Below are 1,502 nucleotides of genomic sequence, written 5' to 3' on the forward strand. Positions count from 1 at the left end.
CACTGACAGCAGCACAGCCCTAGCAGCAGCTAACACCAGCAGCGGCTGCTCCCCCTGCAGCGGCAGCAGCGGTGCGAATACGGGGGCGTACAGCAGCAGCTCAGACTGCACGTGGTTGTAGAGGCTGTGGATGCCTTTGGCCAGAGCACACAACACTCGATCTGTCTCCGTTTCTGTTTCTGCGTCGTTCTCTGCTTCCGTCTCTTTCTCTGTTTCCTGTGTCTCCCCTCTGTCTCCTCCTCGCGCCAGCTGCAGCAGCGCAGCCACCGGCTGCCCCAGCAGTCGAGCAGCAGCAGCAGCGAGGGAGCGGTAAATGAAGCACCTCAGCATATCATGCAGAGGCAAGGGGCCCCGCAGCAGCTTCGGGAGGCCCCACACCCAGTAGCTGTCTCCTTGGCTGTCTGTCTCCTCTGTCTCCTCTCTTCCAGCCCTTCCTCCCGCCTCTTCTTCTTCTTCTTCCCTCTTTTCTCTCATCCATCTATAAGAGTAATCTACACTCATCTGCAGCGCCGCCCGCGTGTTAGATCTCCACTCATCCCAGGCAGCATCGTCCACACCAACAGCACGAGGATACCCCTCATACAAGTACTCGCTAAGCCCCCCTTTCTTGCGCTGCCACTGCTGCTGCTGCTGCCCCTGCTGCTGCTGCTGCTGCTGGTTGATTGGAGGCAGCAGCAGCAGCCGCTGGACGAGGCCTATCCATAGGGAGAGGGCGAGGGCGAGGGTCTGGGGCTCGAAGTGGCGTCTATAGTCTTGAAGCTGCTGCTGCAGCTGCAGCAAAAAACCGGAACCCAACAGCTGCAGCGCAGCAATCTCCTGCTGCTGCAACTCAACGCGAGACGGCAGCAAAGCAGACAACCCGTAGCAGCACGATGCCCATCGGCTCCGTCGCAGTGCTGAGGAGAAAACAAAATAAACAAAGTAAACAACACATCAACAAACAGAAATAAACAAATAAACACACACAAATAAACGGCTAATAAATAAACACAACAAACAAATGCAAACAAATANGAAATAAACAAATAAACACACACAAATAAACGGCTAATAAATAAACACAACAAACAAATGCAAACAAATATACACAAGCCAAACGAAGACCAAGAAACAACAAACAAATAAGACAAGGCAGCAAGCACCTCGGGCTAGGGTGTACAGCTCAAAGCCTTGAGCGTTGAGCCAAACGTCTGAGTCCTTAACATGCAAATACCACCTGACTCTACAATCAACAGCACTGTAACTGCCTGTTTGTGTCTCTGTCTCTTCCTCTGTCTGTCTCTGTCTCTGTCTCTTCCTCTGTCTGTCTCTGTCTCTCTCTGTCTCTGTCTCTGTCTCCGTCTGGTTATTTCTGTCTCTGTCTGTCTGTATCTGTCGCCTCCTGTCTCTTTTTGCTTTGGTTTGCCTCCTTCTACCTTGGTATGTCTCCTGTCGCATATTTCTGTCTCTGTCTGTCTCCTCCCCTCTCCCCCTGCACTGCCTTTACCTCAACCGGCTATCTG

General features: G+C 52.6%; 1 protein-coding gene across 1 annotated transcript in view; it reads right to left on the reverse strand.

Moving 5' to 3' along the window:
* Positions 1 to 100: 100 nt before the first annotated feature.
* Positions 101 to 1,502, reverse strand: part of EMH_0002990 (uncharacterized protein) — a gene marked incomplete at both ends in the record, with an annotated part of 9,054 nt that continues 7,652 nt past the window's right edge. The window contains 2 exons of the mRNA XM_013496227.1: positions 101 to 134; positions 323 to 896. Coding sequence (XP_013351681.1) covers positions 101 to 134; positions 323 to 896 — 608 coding nt within the window. The remainder of the gene's footprint in view (positions 135 to 322; positions 897 to 1,502) is intronic.

This window comes from Eimeria mitis, genomic scaffold (genome assembly GCF_000499745.2).
Source record: "Eimeria mitis Houghton genomic scaffold, Emh_scaff199, whole genome shotgun sequence".
Classification (NCBI taxonomy): domain Eukaryota; phylum Apicomplexa; class Conoidasida; order Eucoccidiorida; family Eimeriidae; genus Eimeria; species Eimeria mitis.